This window comes from Sorghum bicolor, chromosome 5 (genome assembly GCF_000003195.3).
Source record: "Sorghum bicolor cultivar BTx623 chromosome 5, Sorghum_bicolor_NCBIv3, whole genome shotgun sequence".
In the NCBI taxonomy this organism is placed as follows: domain Eukaryota; kingdom Viridiplantae; phylum Streptophyta; class Magnoliopsida; order Poales; family Poaceae; genus Sorghum; species Sorghum bicolor.
Window position 1 is genome coordinate 36329902 of NC_012874.2, and position 23512 is coordinate 36353413.

At 41.4% G+C, this 23512-nt stretch overlaps 1 protein-coding gene across 1 annotated transcript; it reads right to left on the bottom strand.

Annotated features, from left to right (window-relative positions):
* On the bottom strand, window positions 16114–17258 carry LOC8071849. The gene is made up of 2 exons (XM_002450665.2): window positions 16904–17258; window positions 16114–16797 (listed from the first exon to the last, which is right to left on the bottom strand). The coding sequence occupies exons 1-2, from the start codon at window positions 17142–17144 to the stop codon at window positions 16328–16330; spliced, it is 711 nt and encodes a 236-aa protein (XP_002450710.1). The 5' UTR covers window positions 17145–17258; the 3' UTR covers window positions 16114–16327.

Sequence of the window (23512 nt, forward strand, 5' to 3'; positions counted from 1 at the left end):
TTTCCGTGCGACGTCACTGTTGACGGTCCTTAAGTATCAAATTTAATTATCAAATAAACAAAGAAAAGGATCCAAATAAAATCAACATCTAGACTTAGGGTTTTATCTGACAGAATTCCACGAGTTTTGGTGTTTGTCTATTTCTGCAGGGGGTTATCAGGAAATAAGGAAGAAAGGCCCACATGTCAGGATTACATAGAGATATCAATGCACCGCGCAATTTTCTACCATCTAGAAGACTCCAGAAGCAACGGGAAGGAAGCGGAGGCCGAAAGGGGCCAGGCCTAGGGCGCCCGCCCTGAGGACCTGGGCGCCCGCCCCCCTCTGGACTCCGTTCCGGACTCTCTTCGCACACGACGTTCCACCGACCTATTGGATCCAGAATAACATAGTACCACCTCGCCTATCGACCCAAAAACGCATAGAAGGGGAGGACTATATAAGGAGACCCCCTCTGGCCCCTGGAGGAGACAAGAAATTATCATAGAGATTGAGGGGTGCCCTCGAAGGAAAACCTTTTCTCTAAATAATATTTATTTTTAGGCCTAGCAACCAATGTAAAGTAGAAATAGATCTTCTAGTTTCTACTAGATTGAGAGAGATAGAGTGGAGGTGTGGATCGGAGGAAGGCCGGCCTGTCGGTGTCTACTCCGAGTTGTACCTGCGGGATCAAGTCTCCTAACCCGAGGCTTGCTTCTAAGATTCTTCAGTAATTGGACTTCTAATACTAGTAAGTTCTTGTTTTAGTGTTCTTTGGTTTATGAGTTTACTTTAATCCTCTTCCGGTTGAGTATTAGAGTAATCACTTGTTAGCGTAAACGTGGTGTTTAGGCTAGGGTACTCATAGATATCCCCTGACTAGCTGGACCGTGGTAGTAGCGAGGAACGTGACATTTCCGAGTTACCTTTGCAGATCACATCTCGTTAGCAGGACAGGTAGATTTATAGGTGCGGGTCGAACATCCTTTATGTTGTCTAGATTCCGTGAGCCTCACCAATAGAACAGTAGATCATCCTTACCAAGGTTAGAACGAGACTAAGGTTGCAGTCTTCTCTATACATCACTCACATCGAGAGACATTCTTTGTAGCCTAAAGGGATAGTAGCAATAGATTTGGTTAGTCAGATGCACCCTTTCTCCCAGTGGTAAAAATATCAATACGATAACTCTGGATAACCTCCCGGGTGAAATGCTCACCGGTATCCGTGCGCTTGCGGATCATTTTCTAATTCTGTTACCAAATATCAACAAGCATTTCTGGCGCCGTTGCCGGGGAGAAAGAGGATTTGCTGAGATAACTTTGAGTCTTGCTATTATCTTGTATTATACTTTTATACTTTTATTCTTTTATCTTTTTATTTTTATTTTTATGGATAACTTAAATTCCATACCTATTATTAAATTCTTTGCACCTTCGGAGACCAGCCATAGACCATGGGAGTCAACACGTCCTACCCCTACTTATGATCTGTGTCCGGAGTTGATTGCAATAGGTCAAAACCAACCCTTTTCTATAGCCGAGGTCCTATCTTTTAATCAAAAAGATAATGCACTTTTAGCTACACCTAGGGAATATGTTAATCTTTCTATAAATTCTGGTTTAGACCTAGCCCTACAAGACCATGTTTTTCCTAGATATTTTCACATTGGTCTTAATCATATAACCTTTGGTAGAGTCTTTCTTTCTTTATCTATTAGTAAAGGAAGGTATGTCTTCATTTATGGACATCCTTCTTGTACTAGTCTTCATAGAAAAATCATAGAGATAGAGAAGGAATCATCTCCCAAACGAGGAAAGGAAGTTTCCATAGCCAATTTCCAAACATTTCAATCCCATAATTCGGCTATCCATCCCATCCTTGAGCTTAATAGTTTCTACTATGCTCTTTCTCTTGAACCTCCCGATAATCCTATGAATCTCTCTAGACATAAGAAGGAGGATCGAGAAGAGCAACATCAATGGCTAGAGGGCATTAAAAATCCATGTGCTATCACCATTGAATGGATAGATAAAACAAACTTGAGACACAATCCTAGAGGAATTTTAAGCATTCATGAAGAATCATCCTTGGAGTTTGAGAATGAGAGAAACAACGGTGAGCATGGAAGTTATTTCATAAATACCTTACCAAGTCCTTGCTCATATAAAACATCTCCCCAATCAATCGGTCTCTCCATCATCACCACATTTGAGATCTCCAACCCCCTCTTCCTTTCTATTTATAAAAACTTTAAAAGGGCGGTTGTCGATGCATATGTCTATAATAAATATTGTAGATCTCGCTGAGTTGATCTTGATATAGGTAGGTGTTGAAGGGGAAATCACTTCACCAACATAACTTGATGGTTTCCCAAGGATAAGCTTAGCGTCCTTAAACAAGCACCTATCAGATCGTAACATGAACTTCTAATTATTTGCAACATTGCCTTGTGTATTGAGCATATTGAGATAATTATAGAAATATTCCTTCGGGTATTCTTGTCACTAACCTTTCCAGGATTGGAGCAAGAAGATCGGATGAATGACAAGCGCAAGGTATGCCCAACCAATCATTATGCAACATTAAATTAAATTCATCCAATCTTGAATTTTGTAAAATTCAAGCTTGGGGGAGTACTTTACATAAAACATCCTTTGTCATGCTGCTATGTTGGTTGTTCTTACCTTTGAGACATGCTCAATTTGTTAAATACTAACCACACTACTTCATCTCCACTTAAGTAGATCTCTATAAAAGTCATCACGCTACCTTTGTTTATCCTAGTAAGTGTTAGTTTGGAAGTACTGCGCATACTTCTATTGGTTTTTAAATTAAGCATGGTGCTTAGGTTAAATAGCCTTCCTTAATCTGATTAGACATGGAGTCTAGTTTGGTTACTGAACTAAAAACTACTTGAGTAGATATTGGTATATTTTGTCGGACTAACCCCTGCAGGAAAACTTTCAATATCAACCTGGGAAGTCCTGAGATACAAACTCATTGGAGATAAAGGAGACACATGAAGTTTAACAATTTGCATAAGAAGGACATAGCTCATTCATCATAAAGAGATGATCCATGGAGGGTGCCACAAACACGATGCACAACCGCTAAGAAAGGAAAGCTTCCACAAGGTGATACTGTACCGTCACTCTTCAAGTAAGGTAACGTTTTAAGGTACTTGACTATCACTTTTATAAGCTTCTCCTTGGTTCTAGCGTTTACATAAAATAAAGAGACAAACATGTATGATTTATAACTCCAAATTAACCAAATCAATTAATTCAGCATGTTTAGTCCTTTAATCTTTGTTCTTAGTACTACCTTCGTGATCCCACACTCCTAATCATATAAGCTAAAGTATTGCACATTTAATCTTTGGAAGATATAAACAAAACATAAATATAGATAGATTATCTTTCCATTAGGTTGAGCCATCTGATCTAACAAATGTTTTAAATGCTACACTCATGATCCATCAACTTTGCCTTGCTCACTATGCATAAGGTTAGAGAAGAATAAATACACTTTTGGTTCTGTTGGTGTTTTCCACCAACAGGGCCCATGCACTTGATCTCTGCCTTGTCTCCATGAATAGGTACACTTCAAACAAAACATGGAGGAGTTTTACAACTCCTAGATTCCACTAAGTGAAGAACCGGGATCTACGAGCACAAACACAATGGAGATCAGACACTTAGTTTCCCAAAGGAAATATTGAAGAACCTCTGTGTCCGAGTTGGTACCTTGTACACTCCAGCAAACTTCGTGGTGATAGAGACTGGAACTGAGGAGAGGGCACCCATCATCTTAGGGAGGCCATTCCTAAACACCAGAGCAGTCATCTACGCTAATGCTGCCAAGATCAGTCTCTACATCAAGGGAAAGAAGGAGACTTTCCTTCAAGAACAAGACTACACAAACTTCGGAGCAATCCCGACATTAACCAAGGAAGAGGACCAACAGGAGGAACAGGAACAAGCAAATGTGGACCGAGTCAGCTAAGACGGTCACTGCAGCTCAAGGAGGTCAAGATCGTCGACTCAAGTCACCTTTCTTGATCAAGAAGGACGACCCTGGTGTTCCAAGAATCGAATGCACAAACAATGGATACTCTTTTTAGAAGACACTCTACGACACCGGATCTGACGACAACATAATGGCCACAGTCACTTATCAGCTCCTGCATGGAACCATGCCCCTACAACCAACATATATTCAGATCCAGATGATTTCCAAGTCATTGACATGGTAGAAGACGAGTATGATCCACCCACCATCCTTGAAAGACTGTTCCTCGAACACTATCAAAGCCATCATCTATATTGGAATCGGAGAAGTCCACATGCACTTCCCCTCTGAGAAGGTGCGCCGCTATTTTACTGACCCTAACTATTTAGTTGAAGACTCTAAGCAGGTCAGGACAAGAAGAAGACAACGCAACCGAAACCAGAGGAGGCAAATCATCAAGAACGGATGGGTAGACTACGAAGGAGAAGTGATAAGGACTGAACACATACAACTTGAACAGAACTGTCCTGAGGAGACCGTAGCACCGAGTCAGGTGTGGAAAGAGAACATAGTTATACACAAAGAGGAGGCGCCACCGGAATCACCGACTACGCCACCTAGCGAATCCCAGGACGACAGAAAACACAAGGAGTCCCATTCGGAGGACTTAAAAACACCGAACGCCTTGCCAAGAGGTAAACTTGGTAGTTATCCTTTTCCTTTCAATTATAGTTTGCTTAGTTAATCAGGTTCATGCTATCTTGAAAAGAAAATAAAAATGCTAAAAAAAATAGTAAGCCCCATGTGAGTATGCTCATGGCATAAAACCCATAGGTACATTGACTGTGGTGGCATAAAAATAAAATAAATATTTTTTCTGCTCTATAAAAATGAAAATATAATTGTGATCCTACCAAAGAGAGTAACATTTATTGAGGAGACTCAACATGATAAATGCTAGATATCTATGCTAACACTTAACCAGATCCACAAAGCTTTGTTGTCTATTTGAGCTCCACAGAATTCAAGAATCTAAGAAGACTAGCAGACGGAGGACATCCTAATTGCTGTCAGGGTGCTGCTGACTTTCAAGTACACCTCCATTACCTGCTAGCTACATCAGAAGAAATTACGTCAAAATTCAGCTTGGGGGAGAGCACCCCCATTTATCTCGCTAAGTATTTCTACCTATCTTTATACTTATATTATGTTAGAATATTAATATACATAAACCAAGAAAAACCAAATAAAGATTTTATACTTATATATATATCTTTGCTTAATTTGCTAAATAAATAAATAAATAAAGTTTGCTATGAACACTCATGATAAACTCTCTCATGGAAATGATGAATAGTTGTTCTGCCATGACTAGTTCTTAAAATTGAAATCTCTCTCAAGTTTAGGCATAACTGTTATAATTTAAAGCTTGCTCTAAACCTAAACTTGTGGGAAGAGTACTTGATCTAAAGTCTAAGTCGTTAACAGATATGATATGGGAAGGTTGAGCTGCTGTTTATCTGTTCCTAGAGATACTAGAATTCTGGAGAATTTTATCTTTGAAAAATCTTTAAAATAACACATGATGAGTTCCTGTATAATGAGAGTTTAAATTCCTACCACAGCCATATATACATGCTTATTAGACTTTGAGCCACACATTTACTTTTTACTGCTTATGAGCATTGAGTGTGGTCAAGCTGTGTAGACCCTTAGGAGCTTGTCATATGGTTAAAATCAAGATTCACTTGCACGATTACTCATACATGCTACTTCTACTCCGGAAGTACCATCCACATATATCCACTCATTTCCATCTCCAGTTTTACCCAAAATTATTCTACTCCTAATCCGGGAGAGAATAGCCAAAAACATTTTCCTATCCCTGTTATTCCCTGTGAAATAAATGCTCCAGTTATTTTGGTTACTACCACTTGCTACATTATTTCAGGAGATGAGTGCTCTAGAAAGAAAAAAAAAGAAAAAAAAAGAAGAAAAAAATATAAATAATATACGAGGAAATAAAAAGGGGCAAGTGCCCGGAACCTCGAAGAAAAGAAAAAGTGAGACGAGAGGTAAAAATGGACAAGTGTCCGACAGTAGAATTAGGGGTACAAAGCTACCCACCTGAGAAAAAAAAGAGAGAAAATATAGAGCATCTCATTCTCCCCAAAAAGCTTCTAAGTGCAAGAAAGGTACGTATCCCTTAAAAGAGCAAAAGTAGAATTAGACTTTCACCATTGTTATCTCCATCATCACCATACACCATTCACTCGCCACACATGCACATCTTGATTTGACTTATTGATTTGTTTCTCTGGATCCATGGTTTGACTATGCAATAAATGTCTTGTAAGTATGTATTAGTTGTCTCCCACCTATGAGCTCCAGATATCAGAACTTTATTAGAGTAGAGTGAGAGAGAAGGCAATATCACTATGCCTCATAACAAAAATACCACATACTGTGAGAGAAGGCATATCCCATTACTGCCTTGGTAAGGATCCAGAAATACCACAAAAGAGAGACTAGAGAGAATTATACAAGGAATCTCTGAGTTTTATTTGAAAATCTGTAAAAACTCCAGAGCTATAGTTGATCAAAGAACAAGAAACATGGTGCTTGACTTGACCGTTCTATCTTTTAACTGCTCAAGACACAAGTGACGTTACAAGCCCCATGGTGAAAGGTAAAATGAGTAAGTTTTAAGTCTTAACAGTTTATTCTAACTCAGAGATGAGATCTTGCTTGAATGCGTGTGTACTTTTAAGGCACGAAACCACTGCAGAAACTCTTGAGTTCATCCTTGCTCAGAGACGAGCAAGAGGTAAGCTTGGGGAGTTTGTTGACGGTCCTTAAGTATCAAATTTAATTATCAAATAAACAAAGAAAAGGATCCAAATGAAATCAACATCTAGACTTAGGGTTTTATCTGACAGAATTCCACGAGTTTTGGTGTTTGTCTATTTCTGCAGGGGGTTATCAGGAAATAAGGAAGAAAGGCCCACATGTCAGGATTACATAGAGATATCAACGCACCGTGCAATTTTCTACCATCTAGAAGACTCCAGAAGCAACGGGAAGGAAGCGGAGGCCGAAAGGGGCCAGGCCCAGGGCGCCCGCCCTGAGGACCTGGGCGCCCGCCCCCCTCTGGACTCCGTTCCGGACTCTCTTCGCACACGACGTTCCACCGACCTATTGGATCCAGAATAACATAGTACCACCTCGCCTATCGACCCAAAAACGCATAGAAGGGGAGGACTATATAAGGAGACCCCCTCTGGCCCCTGGAGGAGACAAGAAATTATCATAGAGATTGAGGGGTGCCCTCGAAGGAAAACCTCTTCTCTAAATAATATTTCTTTTTAGGCTTAGCAACCAATGTAAAGTAGAAATAGATCTTCTAGTTTCTACTAGATTGAGAGAGATAGAGTGGAGGTGTGGATCGGAGGAAGGCCGGCCTGTCGGTGTCTACTCCGAGTTGTACCTGCGGGATCAAGTCTCCTAACCCGAGGCTTGCTTCTAAGATTCTTCAGTAATTTGACTTCTAATACTAGTAAGTTCTTGTTTTATTGTTCTTTGGTTTATGAGTTTACTTTAATCCTCTTCCGGTTGAGTATTAGAGTAATCACTTGTTAGCGTAAACGTGGTGTTTAGGCTAGGGTACTCATAGATATCCCCTGACTAGCTGGACCGTGGTAGTAGCGAGGAACGTGACATTTCCGAGTTACCTTTGCAGATCACATCTCGTTAGTAGGACGGGTAGGTTTATAGGTGCGGGTCGAACATCCTTTGTGTTGTCTAGATTCCGTGAGCCTCCCCAATAGAACAGTAGATCATCCTTACCAAGGTTAGAACGAGACTAAGGTTGCAGTCTTCTCTATATATCACTCACATCGAGAGACATTCTTTGTAGCCTAAAGGGATAGTCGCAATAGATTTGGTTAGTCAGATGCACCCTTTCTCCCAGTGGTAAAAATATAAATACGATAACTCTGGATAACCTCCCGGGTGAAATGCTCACCGGTATCCGTGCGCTTGCGGATCATTTTCTAATTGCGTTACCAAATATCAACAGTCACCCACTAATTCGCGCTTGAACTAAGTCTACCCCTGAAATGACTCCAAATGGTGCCAAACTTCTCCACATGGTCTTATATACCATAGGAAATAAAACTTCCTTGTGGTTGGTGGAAAAACCTAGTGGGATCTAGGTGTAGTCCACCATTTTTCATCTCATTTAGCACAAAGAAAAATGTAATAATTGCTTGCATGACCGGAAAGTGCTAAGATCTTGTGTGGGGTTATCATTTGAGTGTAGAATCTTGCCAAAAAATTTCAAGATATTTGGAGATAGGCATAACATACATGCTTCACAAACGTATAAGAGTCATTCCACCGAACTATTCTCAAACATATGGGTTCCTCACATTTATATTGTCAACGATAAATTGCACAAAGGAATATATTTTTCATAGCATTTACACACTACAGTAAAGCTAACAAATTTGGATTTACATTTTTCTGGTATTCCTAGAATTATTTATGTATTAAACAAGATATGGGGTCAATACTAAATTTAAATCATTTTCAATAGAGCTACATATAAAAGTATCTCAAACATGGCATTTAACATTTTTAACATGTAGATCTATTTAATAGAAACACAATAAACTTTTTTTTCACTATATTTGGACCAATATTTGATAAGATATGAATTTTTGAAGCTTTTAAAATAATTCTGCAAAATAATTTAAAAACTAATTGAAAATCATTTCTACTGGCGGCGCACATAGCCAACCGCCTGTAGAAATGCATTTCTACAGGCGGTTCACATAGCCAGCCGCCTGTAGAAATGCATTTCTACATGCGGTTGGCATTGACCACCGCCTATAGAAATGCTTTCTACAGGCGGTGGTCAATACCACCCGCCAGTAGAAATGGCCGCGTATATAACACTGGAAGAGCACTGAAATTTATCAAAGTCACAAGGTGGGCTAGTTTTTCAAAACACGCCGTCGTCTTCGTCTCCGCCGTACCGAGGTCATCGGAGAGGCGCCGCCGTCCGACGCGTCGTCTTCGTTTGTCTACGCCGAGCCCTTCAACGCCTCACGTGGTAAGACGTCCCTCCATCGGCGGCGGCGGTTTTATGTGCGGCAGCGGCGGCTTTGTGTGCGACGCGGCGGTTTGGGTTTGGCGGGCGCTGCTGCGGCGGGTGCGAATGGCGGCGGTGCGGGGGTGCGAATGGCGGCGCAGCGGCTAGGGTGTTGCGGTGGTGGCGGCCGATCGTGGAGGAGAGAGGCGGCCAGCCTAGCGGCGGCCCAAGGTAGGGGACGACCCCGACACAGGGGCCCCACTTGTCAGAGGGGACGTGTTGGGCTGGCTCAAAGCCGGCCGGGAGAAGTGAGCGAGAATTGAGTTTTTTTTCTTTTTTTAATTTCAATTACTCATATATGTATGATATGATGTATGTATATATAGAAATCAATAAATATTATTATTAATATTTAATTAATTATTATGTCTTTTTTATCTCTTTGTATATAAATAAGAGTTATTATTAATTATATTATTATTAATTATATTATTAATAATATATATTCCCAGTGAGGGAGAAGTGAGAATTTGTGCCTTTATATATAATGCTAACATAATTTAATTAATTATTATGTCTTTAATCCTTTGTATGTAAATATTATATGCATGTATTTAATTAATTTGTGCCTATCTTTTTATGTATGATGTATGTATATATGGAAATCAATAAATATTATTATTATTATTATTAAATTAATTATTATGTCTTTTTATCTCTTTGTATATAAATAATAATTATTATTAATTACATAATGCTAACATAATTAATTATATTATTATTTATTATATTATTAATTAGTGTATGTAAATTGAATATGTAAATTTAATTTTATGCTTTATTATATATGTTAGTGTATGCTTTATAATATATGCTAGTATATGCTTTATAATATATGTTAGTATATATATTAGTTTATATGTTAGTGGCTGATATATTAGTGTATCTACCCCAGGATACATAAATTTAATTTTATGCATAAATTACATAGATTTCTGCGATGAGTTCTCCGCACAAGGACGAAGCACTGCAGTCCCAACCAACGGAGCAAGTAGAAGGGTCATCTGACCCTATGGAACAAGCTCGTGAGGTCACGAAACAAGTAGAAATGGGCAAAGCATCAGGTTCGTGCTATGAACAAGAAGCTAGCGACGACATGGAGCCTCTAGAAGTGAGGAAGACTCGTCGTGAATTGGCACGTGACCAGATTACAATCCAGAAGCCGATGAGGTAAATTAGAGACATTCACGATTTCATGTAATTAAATGATTTCTATTCATAGTTTCTACATATAAACACGCCCATGATTCACATGTCTATACTCAGGAGGCAATGTCTCAGTTTAGAGAGATAATGTCTCAGGAGGAAGTGGCACACGAAGACGCACCGGAACCGACGACCGCAACGACGAGCCCTGAGAGGCCATGTCAGCCTAGGAAAATGAAGCGACATGGTTTGAAACGAGGCGAGAGAGGGTTGAACCAATTTCCAGATGACACATATGCCATCACAGATGTGAGTCCTAGCGGACAGCCCCTAGCTCCAGAGGAGGCCCTACCCAAATACAGGAACGCAATTGGTTTCTGTGTGAGGGACTTTCTTGATATCACAGTTAAAAACTGGGTCGGTGTGTCGAATAATCACAAGATCAAAATTTGGGATAAGATTAAGACCAGGTTCCAGTTTCCTAGGAATGTGCGAGAAGATTTAGTGAAGGCATATACAATGAAGCAATGTGCGGTTAGTTTCCGAAATTGGAGGTCGGAGATGAATGTCAAGTATGCAAAGACAGGGATGGATGCGACATCCAAATACAATATTACTAAAGGGCAGTGAGCTGTTTTTCTAGAGCAGAGGAATGACCCTAACTTCTTAGCTCGGAGCGAAGCCAACTCCCAGCTCGCAAAGAGGAACAAGTACCACCACCATCTAGGCACAGGTGGTTACCGGCACCAAGTTCCTAAATAGAGGCAAGAAGAGGCTGTGAAGAAGGCAGTAGGGTTGCCAGTGCTGTCCGAGCAAGTCGGTGAAAGGTCCACGAATTGGATCCGTGCTCGGAAACCAAAGGAAACCGAGACGGGTGTGTCCTTTGAAGACCCAATGCTTGATGAAGCAATGAAGAGCATCTTTGCTGTGGCAGGCATGCAGCAGGAAGGCAAGTTTATGCCACGAAGGGAGAGGGACATCCTTAGTGTTGGCCTTGGTAACCCCAAGCATCCTGGCCGTGTTCGAGGCATCTCATCCAAAGAAGGATGGAAGGATGGATTCGGCCCTCAATGGGCAAATGAGTATAAGAAACGTGATCGGTACAAGGAACAAATGGCAAATTATTTTTAGGAAGAGGCTAAGAAAGACTTCCAAGAGATGATGGGGAAGTTGCTAGAAAATCCTCCTCCTGAGTTGATGCAGAAACTAGCGAGTGCCATGTCAAATACAGCTACCCAAATGAGCACTCAAGCTCCCCAAATGCAGCTAGTCCCAGTGGTGTCGCAACCGTTGGTGGCATCAAGTGAAATAATCATTCCAAGCAGTGTCGCATCTACGGCAAACAAGGATCACTATTCAGTTGACGACATTGTTACTTCTACAACTTGCTCCCTTGTCATAAGATATGGGATTAACAATCATCGTACAAGGGAAGTAGCCACGGGCAAAGCGATCCCAGGATGACCTAAATACCATGGTGCTGACATCCCTAAAGACTACTACAGAGTAGAGGTATCAACCGTGGTCCAAGGATATGAGGACAAGATTCTAGACATCCCTGGTCCCGAGGACATTGTGAAACTGGGACAGGCGATAAACAATTTCATCCTTTGGCCTCGGAGTGACGTGCAACTAAGGGAGCCACCACCACCCTCTCAAGAGATGCCACTAACCCAGGAGTCGTCAGCTCATGTCGATCCTCTTCCAAACCCACCGCCTTCACCTCCCCAGTCTCTTCCTGACCCACCAGAATCACCTCTCCATGTTTTCCCTGTCCATCAACCATCTCCTCTCCATGATCTTTCTACCCCATAGTCAACACAATCTCCACCACCATTCGATTCCACCACTTCCCCACAACTCAAAGATCCAGAACCAATAAGTGAGCCACCAAAGGTGCCAAAGAAGAAAGTATTTCCGATACCTAAGTTGATTTCACCATTCGAGCCAAAGAAAAAATCAGCTGGGCAAGTGAGATTTTTGTCAGGCATTGCTTCGAAACGCACAATACAAGAGCATGAGATTTCTGAGCTAGCAAAGTCAGAGGTGCCGGCGCCTAAGGTCATAACTTCTGTCAATTTCAAGGTGCCAACTATAGAAGACTACAAGACTATCCCCAAAAAGTACGTGTCGGGAAAGCCTCTACTCAGTCGGACCAAACTTATGAAGAAACCAAGTGGTATAAAAAGGTTTCATGACTGGTACATGAGAGCCTCTTCTGCTGGCATCGACACCATAAGCATGCGAATACCACAAATATCATTTCTCAGCCAGAGTACTGACAAATGCATGCTCAATTTTGATGACATGTGGGCACTGATGAACCACGAGATGCTACATGTACAGATCAACCACGAGATGCTAGATGTACAGATCGTAACGGCATTTGCATTGTAAGTGTTACATAGTTACACACATTGTAGTTGAATCAATTTTCAATATCTGACATGCTTCTATCTTGCAGAATGTTATATGATCAACAAGATTTGTATTTTGGTTCGGACCTTAATTATTGTGCCGAAGAAAGGAATGCCTATCTCTGCCCAATAGATATAGCCGAAGATCGGCATACATTCCGGATCGGGAATGACAGCACAGAGGTACAGGGTTTGGAAGGTGCAGAACGGGATGAGAAACTCTGAAAGTTGAAACTTGATTTTGAAGCCAAATACGCCTTCTACATTGAAAATTCACTAATAAAGTTTCAAGACAGGAAAGCGGTGGTGGCCCGTACCACTTTGGGTAAGTGTGAGTTTACAAATATCTATCTAAATTACTCCAATGCATAAATGCATCATGGATTTAATTCGAGCAGGAGGCACTGGATATGCTTCATCATTTATCCCAAGGAGGGAAGGGTGTTGGTACTAGACTCCGCAGATTACCCGAAAGAAAGCTATGCTCCATTCATCAAACTGCTATAGCTGTAAGTCAAGCTATTCATGCATACTTAAGCATAGTGAGAATTTGCCAATAACATGGTGATTCTATTTGAGATCATATGGCATACAGGTTCTATAAGATAAATCATGGAAAGTGCGAGTCCAAGAGACCAGGGCAACCATTGGAGGTTATACATAACTGGCCGGTACGTATAAAAAATTACTATTATGAATACAAATCATACATATACGACCATAGTTGCAACTAAAATTAAATAACCACTCTTCTGTTATACAGTGCATGAAGCAACCACCGTTATCTGTCCTCTGTGGCTACTACGTGTGCGAGAACATGAGAGAAAACGGACGATATGCAAGGAACCCTGACAAGGTAATATAAGTAATAGTCTATTAAAGTTGGAAGTCATAAAATATATAATGTTTATAAACTTTCTTTGCAGGTATATAAGCAAGGGACGGCGGAGCGCATGGACGAACGTGCTTTAGACAACATAGTTGAGGACATCTGCTCGTTCATCATGAAGCATGTCATTCCACGTGAAGGCAAATATCATGATGATGAAAGCCAATTACCCAGGGCAGAGTTCCGAGTGCTAACAGAGATTAGTAAGCTCAAACTTACTAAAGAGGGTTATTAGAGGACAGAAACAAACTTTGATGTATATATATATGATGTGTGATGATGGATATAGTCTCGTAATTAACTTTATGTCTTTGAGCACCAAACTTTGATGTATACAAATGTATGTACGAGATGAAGTATTTAAATTACATGTTGCTATGTTAGAAGACCAACCAATATCAATATATTTAAATAATAACAATAAAATAATAAATAAATAAATAGATAAATTAAAAAATAAATAAATAATATATATTTTAATAGGTTTACACAGGCGGCTCTCTTATGGAACCGTCTGTGTAAATGAACATTTACACAGGCGGTTCCCTAAGAGAGCCGCCTATGTAAAAGGTTTCTACCGGCGGCTCTCAAGCGACCGCATGTGGAAATGGATGATTTCTACTGGCCTCCAGCGCAGGCGGATCCGAAAAATGCCTATAGAAATATGTTACCAACCGTCTGTATAGTGTGCCAATGTACTAGTGTGATAGGCGCAGTGGAGGAGGTCGAGCAGGAGGCTCCTATAGAGGAAACGACGACCGATGGGTTCACGATGAGGCGGGTGCGATAAAGAAGAAAGACCTAGGAAAACCAGGTCTTGTTTAGTTCACTCTAAAATTTAAAAACTTCTTAAGATTTCCCGTCACATTAAATCTTGTAGCACATGTATTGAGCACTAAATAAAAATGAAAATAAAAACTAATTGTACAGTTATCTGTAATTTACGTGACGAATCTTTTAAACATAGTTAATTTATAGTTGGACAATAATTATCAAATACAAACAACGTGCTACAGTATGAAAATTCAAAAACTTTTTACCACTAAACAAGGCCGTAATGCTTGGAGGATTGCCTACCACAGAAGTACACATATTTTTCCACACGGAGGGTGTCTTTTGTGGAGTTGCAAAATATTACGTCAGGGTTAGGAGTGGTGGAGAGATGTGTCCATTTTAATTTTACCAAAGATGTTAGGCCTTGTTTAGTTCGTGACATTTTTTAGGTTTAGCTACTGTAGTATTTTTGTTTGTATTTGGTAATTATTGTCTAACTATAGACTGATAAGGATATCACTTCTTCGGATCCACAAGAGGATCCTCCGCTGTATATTCAAGGTCTAATCACAAGAGCTCACGTACAATAATTAAATTGATAGGTGAGCTCGTTTCTAAGGAAGTCTTTATAATTTTGAGAATAGATTACTATCTAATAATTATATTGTACTTAGGAATCATGGAGACGACCAGGTGATGCAAAAGAGATGGCTTGGAAGCATGGATGACTAGCAAGGGCGCCCAAGTCAAGGAGAAGATTCAAACTGAGCCGTCTTCGAGCCTATTTCGGAGTTTAGGACCCGCGATGAGTAAAACGGACGCCCAAGATGCATCTTGACTCCATTTTTGACGTTCAACCATAGTTCGAAAATAATTTCATAAGGAAACCAATAGTGTTGGTTTGAGGTCCGAATTCCTTATAAGTCATCGAGAAACATCAAAACAAGTCAGCGTCGGTGCCGCGTCACCGTTTTTGTTTCATTGGGCCATGTATCGTTGTTGAGCTTGTTAGGGGGCGTGTCCAGGGGTGGCGACGACCCTTAGCCTTTATATCGAGCCACCGCCACTCTCGTTAGGTTTTGAGTTTTGCTTAGATTATTCTGTCAAGAACAGTTTCGCCGTTTTATCAGTTTGTGAGACCCCAACTCGTGAGATTAATCATTCATTTACAAATTGATTGCATTTTTTCTTATTTTTGCTTGTGATCTTCGATTCGTAGGAAAAAGACTTAGTCTTCTTAGCGAGGTCAACCATACAAAGTCGGTTGATAACCAGAGAAGATATGGTGCTGCGATTGCGGGGTTTCAGATCAAGTTGTGGGAACTCTTAAAAGGTACTTTATCACTACTTTTCTCACTCGATGAAGCAATTATAACGCAAGACGATCGATATTGTCGCCACAGCGAATTTGTGGCCACAGCTCCAGGGACGCCACAGGTGCGACGTGGCCAGCTACGACCGGACCCACACTCCATGTCTGCGACAAAAGAAAAAAGAAGGTCCTCGCGCCTCAACCAGGGAAAGGGAATCTGGATTTGCCTGCTGCCTGCACCAAGTTTGCCCGCAGCCGTGCAAGCACAAGTCCAATCGTCGAAAAAGACAAGCACGCAACGGCTTCCGTCATGCGGACGTACGGTAGGTCCGAGTAGATGACACCCGACGCTGTGCTCCACTCTAGGAGCCTTATCGCCATTGCATTTTTTTACCTTATCGCCGTTGCCTTTTTTGTAGGTTCCCCATATCCTCCATAACATTTTCATGTTGCAAAAAAAACAAAGCGATCTAGTACACCAGTGGATGATAACACATGGACGTGCACAGGATCAGCATGGTAGTACATGTCAGACGTTGCGTGCACGGTGCGCACGCATCAGGCATCACGCGCGCGCACTGTACACTGTATTACACTCCGATCTGCTCATCCCATGGTCCGGAGGAGCTGCTCATGTCACGTTATTGCAAGTGCCTGCCATTTTGGACAAGGTACCGGTGCGGGTGCGACCGCTCCTCGTCAAGGCTACGCAGGTCGTAGTTCTGCGACTGGTGCGCTTGTGCCTGGCGAGAGGCCCGGGGCGCTGCCCACCACCGCGGCGCGCACGTCAGCGAGACGCCGGCTGCGGGCGCCCGGGAAGTGTTTCGCCTGTGGAGGTGAGCACTCGGTGACGGTCTGGAATGCGACGACGGGGACGACGGCGGGCTACTACGCGGTATGGAGGACGCAGGCGCCGGCGTCCTCGGGAACAGGAACGCCCGGATTTTGAGCGACTGGAGACGGTCCTTGCTGGCCTCGTCGTACTCCTGGAGCAGGTTGGCGAGGTCGTCGTCGCACGTCACGGAGATGAGCGCGTCCAGGTCCTCCGTCGGTAGCTGGCACCGCAGGTACGCTTCCCAGCCGCACAATTCCCTCATCTTCCGCTGCAAGTCTGCCGACAGACACGATCAGGTAACCCAAATGAAGTCAGAGAAATTAAAGGATTGAATTCAGGGGATGGACTTGTGTATAGATTGGTCGGCAGAAATATTATGCACCGTAAAACCGGAGGGGTCGGTCGACGGAGAGAACTCGATTGTCGCCGCCGACGTAGCGCAGCGTGCCATCGGTGTGGCGGGGCAGGATCCTACCACCGTAGCTGCACAGGAACTTGACGCTTCCCTCCGCAACGGCTGCGGCAGCCACGGAATCCGACTTGATGACGCAGACGACATCGTCGTCGAGGGACCCGAACGACGATGTGCAGGATGAAGACGACGACCATGAACTTGCCGCCATGCTAGCTAGTAGCAATCTTAGTAGCAGTGTGTATATGGAGTAAGCTAAATTAACTCGGTGGCCCGCTGGGTAGCTGCTCAGGAGCTGCTCCTAGCCGCGCGCGTTTGCGCAACCTACGCGCTTCCGCCTTTATATGGTGCCTCTCAATGCTTCTCCACCGCAGCCGGGGCCCGACACCCAATCAGCGTCGGGAGCTAGATTCGTCTTAGTGTGGGTCATCTCGAGCAATGGGATGAGCACCACGTCGCCAATCACGGCGTTTCCTCAAATATTCCGAGACTTATCCAGCCACTTCATCCCTTGTGATAATTCATTTGGATTTCTCGTGAGGAAAGAAAATCGGCGACACAAGACAACACGGTGGAGGGATTGGCAGCTAGCAACGCGGCGTGGCCGATTGGGCGCCACGCCAGTCCGCTGGATATATAGCATCTCTGATACCAAAGGGATTCGTGTAAACATGGGTTCTTCGTCTGCTCCAAACGTGGCGTTTTAAACAAGGCTCCTTTAGATCCTAGCTCCAAACGTTAATTCATTGTGTTAAAAGTTAGTAGAAGTAACTTTAAAGCTAGTTACCAACTCTAACTATTGTAGGTGTCCTTAGTTATAAGGCTCCTTTGGATGCTGCACGTACGTAGGTGATCATTTAATAGTACGTTTCATAAGCTGACAATTTATTAGCCAACAAGGTCCCAAGGGCTTATAGGGCAGATTGACCTAACCTTAAGAGCATGCTGGAAACATAAAACTTTTACAGGAATAGTTGAGAAAAACGTGGGACTAGAAAAATTTTTCCACGTTCCAAACAGGTCCTAATAACTGAACAATGATTAACTTTAGTATTCACATAAATAGCAACACCTTAAATAATTAATTAAACTCTAAGGTATATATTTTAAGACATGGAGCATTCAAGTGAAATTCACAAAAACAAGTTTCGTTGAATCATCAATAGGGGAATTATGTACTAGTTAAGTGTGTAACACCTTATATGCATATGACTCATAATAGCATAGGACCTCAATATATAGTGGCCGTTATAAACACATTTCTACAGAAGTTTTCCATAACCGCCAGAGCTAAGGGCTAGTAGAAATAAATCTTTCCACTAGAAGCTAACTGATAACCGCATGTGAAAACTATTTTTACAGGCTGTTTGTGAAAACTTATTTTTACAGACGGAGTCAACCGCCAGTAAAAATAGATTTCCACAGACAGTTCTCTTAGTTAACGCCAGTGGAAATATTTTTCTAGAAAATATGAAATCATCTTTTAAATATAAGAAAAAAAAGATTTTAATCCCAAGAAAGCCCATTGGCTAATCACATGCATTTTTTCTTAGTTAAGTTGTAGTCGTGAATATTATTGTGTAAAAATGCGTGCTACATAGCCCATGGGATTCGAACCAAAGACTTCGCCCACGCACGTAACCTCCTCTACCACTTCACCGATCATTCAATTGTGTCTATATTATAGTTTAGTTTTCCACATATTATCCTAAACCGAACATACATTGATTGTTTGAGGCCCTAAACAGATTCAAATGAAAAAGTTGTCAACTCCAAAGTTTCATAACTTTTGAAGATCTACAACTTTTATATTGATAGTTTCTCCATCCGAGGTTATTTACAAATTTTGAATTTCAAATTTGAGAAATTCAAACATAGTTTTAGATGAGCAGATGATTTTAAATGAAAAAATTATCAACTACAAAGTTTCACAACTTTGGAGATCTACAACTTTCATTTTGGCGGTTTTCGAACGAGGTCACCTAAAAAGCTCAAAAAATTCAATTTTAAATTATTTGTACAAGCAATTTGTAGAAATATATGATTTCTACAGGCGGTTTTGTTAGGAAACTACCTGTGAAAATCAATATTTAGTGGCGGTTCTTTTAAGAAACCACCAATGAAAATGCACTATTTCTACTAGTGGTTTTCTTAGAAAAACCACAATTGAAAATTGATTTTCACAGGCGATTTTTGAGTCGGGCAAGCCGATATCTTTCCACCCTCGTTCTTTAAATGAAACCGCCTGTTAAAATTATGCTCCACTGCTAGCGTAGAGCTTTTCTCTACTAGTGGACCATACATTAGTTCGCAAGTATATAGTTATAGTTTTTACCTGGGGGCATTCTATGGTTTTATCGAAAATCCACACGGGACATTGGTGTTTACCTATGGTTCTAACTTTGTCCAAGACAACAACATCAACGATATATGTGGGTAGAGAGGATGGCTATGAGATAGAACTGTCTTTGATAAGAACTCAGGGATTACTTCGGGCTCCCACTTTGAACTAGTATTAGCTAGGACGCTCCAACATGAAGCTCTCCTAGGTACCGAAGTGTAGAGGATTAAGGACATACAAAGTTGTCACCACCTACTGTCTACCTCTGTTACACAACACACATTGGTAATCTAAATTCTATACATTGTAAAGAAAATGGACCCTATGAGCCATTAGGTTTGGCTTTTTTTTTACTCATATATATTAATTAACAGAAAGTCGCTATACAAGATCACCTGGTAAGCTGATTGAGAAACAAGAACTCCAAAATCTCGACAACAATACTATCAAGGTGATAGAGCTCACTTGGTGGCCCAGGTTGCTGGGAACCTGCGAGAAGCTAGGGTGGAAGGGCCTCGCTACTGTGAGCTTAGGTATACATGGGTGTCCATCTCCTTCATAGAAGAGCGTCTCCGACAACCACAAAATATAGTAGAAGCTTAATGCCAGAGCTTGAAATAGGTTGATGGAGACCCAAGGAAGGCGGATGAGCTTTGAGCAAAACGAGCATTAGCCTTTAATCGTCATTTTCGACATGCTGGTGATGGTCACTAACGTCAACAATAAACCGTCATTTTTAATGGGCATTTATACTTATGTTTAACCATCATTTTCAATCAACAACATAGGTTTAGAGGTTTGAATCTATCGAATTCCACGAGTCTTGCTAAATATTTGTATGTAGGTTGATTTATCCAGAAAATGGATCTAAAGGGCCACAAGGCAACACATTTATTTGTCACTTACGCATGTAGAATTGTGACCCTAGGGAGTGGACCAACTTGGCTGCAAAAAGATGGGGCCGAATGGTGTAGGAAGCAGGTCGACGAACCGCTTTCCTATGTCGACCGACCTACCACAAAGGCCAAATGCCATCAAATTTGGCTAGTGATCTCCACCGTCTCCAAATATCAGTCATCACCATGCTTTGAACTTGGTTCATAACGTAGGGTTGAGATGGACTATGCCATGGATTCATGGGCCCATAGGTGCCAGGTGCCCCCTTGAAGGGTCCTAATAAATGGCTAGATGATGATGAATGCCCTATAAAAATTTCTACAACAACACTATGCCAAGTGGTTAGACAACTAAATGGCATAAAGCAAGTTTTGCACTAGCTCTACAAAAATGCACTAGCTCTACCAAAACAAAAGCCACCAATCAACAATTCTAGTTATCAATGATCTCTTGGTAATAAGCAATGACTAAGACACTAAAAGCTAAATTAGGGACCTCTCAAAGACTATACTAAAGAGTCTCACTAACCAGACTCCTCAACAAACAAGCTAGCTCTCAAACTAATTAAATACACAAAAGAGCTTAGCAACACTAGAAAGTGAATACACAATATAGGTAGGGGGTTATATCACCGTGGCAAGTGATGATCAATCAATCGAATACAATGAATACCAATGAACTCCTTGAAATCAAGATGACATAATGATTTTTCTTCCATATGTTCACTTGCTTGCCGACAAGCAAATCACCTTTATAACGATTCACCCACTTGGAGGTTTATGCGCAAATAGGCCTCGGACGCCTAACCCGCAATCGGGTGCCGCACAGCCAACACAAGATAGAGATCCACAAGCCACAGGTAATCCACTAGTGTTGCCTTATGTGACCTCCCTTGGGGAAGGCTTAAGAACCCATCACAATCAGCACGATCAGAGCTGGAGACAAACACCACCCTTCGGTCAATGATGCTCATTGCACCAAGTCATCTTGGTGTAAGCAGAATCATGCGAATCACATAGCTAGCGAAACACAATCACCATGTGCCATAGAGGCAAACAGTCAAAGCAATGCACTTGGATGCTGTCAAATCTCACCAAATGATAAATCAATTTAGAAATATGTGATAGAGCTCAATAGGATGTATTCTCAAGAGAAATGGCTAAGACAATGAGCAAGAGTCAGGAAATATGTATTTATAGAGGGCCCAAACAAATAGAGCCATTAAGAGCATCTCCAAGGGATTTGGCAAATTGACTTGGCATTTGTTGTTGTTTGCCAACTCATAAAACCAAATGCAAAGTCTAAAAATAGATCATCTCCAAGGGTTTTGGCAAATTGACTTGGTATTTACCTAATTGTGGACCCACTCATGATTTTTGGCTGCCAATTTTTCTTTCCACACGCCTTTCTCTCCGCGCGCCTTTCTTTCCCGTGAGTCTGTCGCCGCCACATCTCTTCTATCACAGTAGAATGTTTGCGTACAAGAACTTCGACCAATCAGGCAATGAGCAACAGGCAGCAGCAATTTATATATTTCTGCCGGTGGAGGAAAAGCACGTCACACGTAGAAACATGTCGCTTGCTATTATCTGTGTGTCACGTCGCCAATGATGATCAGCAAGAGACCAGGACTCGCGCGGGAGACCGGTACTCATGCGGGATGTGCGCCCGATTGCGTTTGTGAAAGCCCAAGTTTGGTTTTGGTAATTAATGACACCAAGTTGCTAATGCTTTGTGTTTAAGTAATTTGAGTTAGGCATAGCAACACATGTGATGAAGATGCATGGTGGCATGGAAAGGTGACCACTTGATCACAAAGGGATGAAGCATGAAGTGAAGATTATGGTGATAGACGAGGAGCAAAGTTATTAAGACAAAGGTATAAACATAGGGTAAAATTTCTATCTCAAATGACATGAGCATATCAAATGTGTTGCTAGTTGAGAGCCTAGATTTCAATCTCTTGTCAATTGCACAACTTTGTGACGTTGGTTTGAAGTGGATCGTTGGAAGTGATGATGTTGAGGTTGTTAGTGTTGATGGATCAAACTTGATATTCAAAGGATTTAGGCATGGTAGCTTATACTTGGTTGATTTCAATGATAGTGACACTCAATTGACATCATGCCTAATTAGCAAATCAAGTTTGGGTTGGTTGTGGCATAGAAGGCTTGGTCATGTTGGAATGAAACAATTGAACAAACTTTTGAGGCATGACTTAGTTAGAGGCTTGAAGGATGTCACCTTTGAGAAAGATAAACCATGTAGTGCTTGTCAAGCCAGAAAGCAAGTTGGAAATGCACATCCTAAGAAAAGTGAAATGAGCACATCAAAGGCATTTGAGCTATTGCATATGGATTTATTTGGGCCAACAACATACACTAGCATTGGTGGTGACAAGTATGGCTTTGTGATAGTTGATGACTACACTAGATACACTTGGGTGTTCTTCCTCTATGACAAGAGTGATGTTTGTGATCTATTCAAGTCTTTTGTCAAGAGGGTGCAAAATGAGTTTGAAACCACTATCAAGAAGGTTAGAAGTGACAATGGTAGTGAATTCAAGAACACAAGAATTGAGGAATTATGTGACGATCTTGGCATTGGACATCAATTCTCTCCAACATACACTCCTCAATCCAATGGTGTAGTTGAAAGGAAAAATAGAACCTTGATTGATATGGCTAGATTAATGCTTAGTGAATACAATGTTAGCCATTCATTTTGGAGTGAAGCTATCAACACGGCTTGCTATTGTAGCAACCGTCTCTATTGCCATGGGAAGCTTGGGAAGACACCATATGAGCGATTGAATGGAAGAAAGCCCAACATTGCATACTTTAGAGTGTTTGGTTCCAAATGCTACATTCTCAAGAAAGGCACTAGATTGAGCAAATTTGAGAAGAAATGTGATGAAGGGTTCTTACTTGGTTATTCCACCACAAGCAAGGCATATAGAGTATGGAACTTGGCAAGTGGCACATTGGAAGAAGTCCATGATGTTGAGTTTGATGAAACCGAGGGATCTCAAAATGAAGCTCAAAATCTTGATGATGTGAGGGGAGATCAATTGGCAAATGCAATGAAAAACATGGATGTAGGTGACATAAGGCCAAGGCAAGTTGATGATGATAGTAATATTCACATGATCAATCAAGAAGTGCAAATTGATACAAATCAAACAAGTACTAGTGGCTCTCATGATGATGATCAAAATCAAAATCAAGCTAGTGGAAGCAATCAACTCCCAATACTCCAACCTACAAGCATAGCAAGAGATCATCCATTGGATCAAGTCATTGGTGGTATTCAAAGTGGTGTGCAAACAAGATCAAGGCTAG